The 1,538-nt window shown below is 34.3% G+C and overlaps 1 protein-coding gene across 1 annotated transcript; it reads right to left on the bottom strand.

The window, feature by feature from the left end:
* Positions 1-682: 682 nt before the first annotated feature.
* LOC100991048 (NADH dehydrogenase [ubiquinone] 1 beta subcomplex subunit 4-like) lies at positions 683-1,176 on the bottom strand. Its single transcript, XM_034958066.3, has one exon. It carries the CDS (start codon positions 1,141-1,143, stop codon positions 754-756), a length of 390 nt encoding a protein of 129 aa, XP_034813957.1. The 5' UTR covers positions 1,144-1,176; the 3' UTR covers positions 683-753.
* Between the last annotated feature and the right edge of the window lie 362 nt (positions 1,177-1,538).

Here is a 1,538-nt window from a genome sequence, read left to right as displayed (position 1 = left end):
TTGTTTGGAAAGTGAAAGCTATTGAGTTAGTGGATTTGAGCATAAACTGCTAAATAGCCTATCTATAATATCACCAGATTGAATTCATCAATTCAAAATGATGAAGTTTAGTAAAGCCTTAGTTTTCAATTATCTTTATTTTATATTAATTCATACTAATTTACATTTTAAGTTTTCTTATATTTTTGGAGTTTGGATCTCAGATTTCTACTTATCTATAATCATGAGAAAATTATTTTCTTTCTACCTCAGTTTCTACATTTCTAGTAATAGCTATTTTATAAGATTGCTTAGTTAAGAGAAAGTGCTCTGGAGGCCATCTACCTGCAATCAAATATCAACTCTACTAGTTATATGATCTTCAATGCCTTATTCTCAAATTCTCAGTTTTTTCTTTCATAAAATAGGGATAATTAAAGTATTTACTTTGTAGGTTTAAGAATTAAGTAAATTAATTTTTGTGAACTTATTAGAAGAGTGCCTGGCATACATAGGTACTACAGCATTGCTTGAAAATAATCAATCTGTGTTTGCTTCTATTCATCATAAGTTAATATAAATTGGAAAGTTAAATCAAACCACCGCCTTTTAAAAATATACTAATTAATTAGGGGAATTCATTATAGATACAATTTTTGTCACTTATACTCACCTGTGTACTATAGAGAACCCTGGAGAGTAATATTTCTTTTCTTTTTTTAATTAATAGTCAATTTATTTATGCAGGGATACATATAGTCATCATTGCCAGACTTAATATGAGAGGTGAAATGTTCGATCCAATTTTCCTTCCTGGATAAGTTTTTCTTTCCTATCTCTCTCAGTTTTGATAATATAATAAATGAAGATGAGGGGCCCCAAACCACACAGAGCTCCCATGAGTGAGTTTTTAGGAGTGGGTCTGAAATTAGGATAGACATTTGTTGTTCTTGCATAGGCCCAACGAATCAAGGCAGGATTTTCGATGAGCCCTCGGCGGTTGGGATCATTGTACTGAAGCAGGTACTCTCGTTTCAGCCGGGCTCTTATGGCCAACCGCTCGGCTTGCACCCGCTGGGTTTCCAGAGATATGTTGTATTCGGCTGGGTCGAGGGTCTCAGGCAGAGTGGGCAGGCTAGACGGCTTATACTTTGGGAAAGACATCTTGGCGACCCAGGGCACAATTGCGCCTGCACGATTCTGAGGCCCTTAGAAATATATAATATTTCTATTATATAACATTTAAGATCAGGCAGAAATAACTGTTAAGTTAATTTAGGCTAACAATCAAGATACTACTGTGTATTGTGAAATGAATATGTCTCTGTAATAGAGAAAAATATTAGATTTGTGATAGATGTCTACAAATTGAAGAATTCAGTAGTGATTGGCAAATCTAGGGAGCCAAATTCAATTCAATATAAGTTTTATCTTCTTTAAGAAGTGAGTGTCCAGTGCTGGAATGGGTCTCCTTAACAGGTCATGAGCTTGCCCTCATTAAAGGTAAGCAAATATGTCCTACCTTTTTTGTAGCTTTTATTGTAGAGTCCATTCAAAAA

Source organism: Pan paniscus, chromosome 3, assembly GCF_029289425.2.
Source record: "Pan paniscus chromosome 3, NHGRI_mPanPan1-v2.0_pri, whole genome shotgun sequence".
NCBI classification, from domain to species: domain Eukaryota; kingdom Metazoa; phylum Chordata; class Mammalia; order Primates; family Hominidae; genus Pan; species Pan paniscus.
The sequence above is the reverse complement of the archived record's forward strand: the minus strand, read 5'-3'. Positions and strand labels throughout refer to the sequence as shown.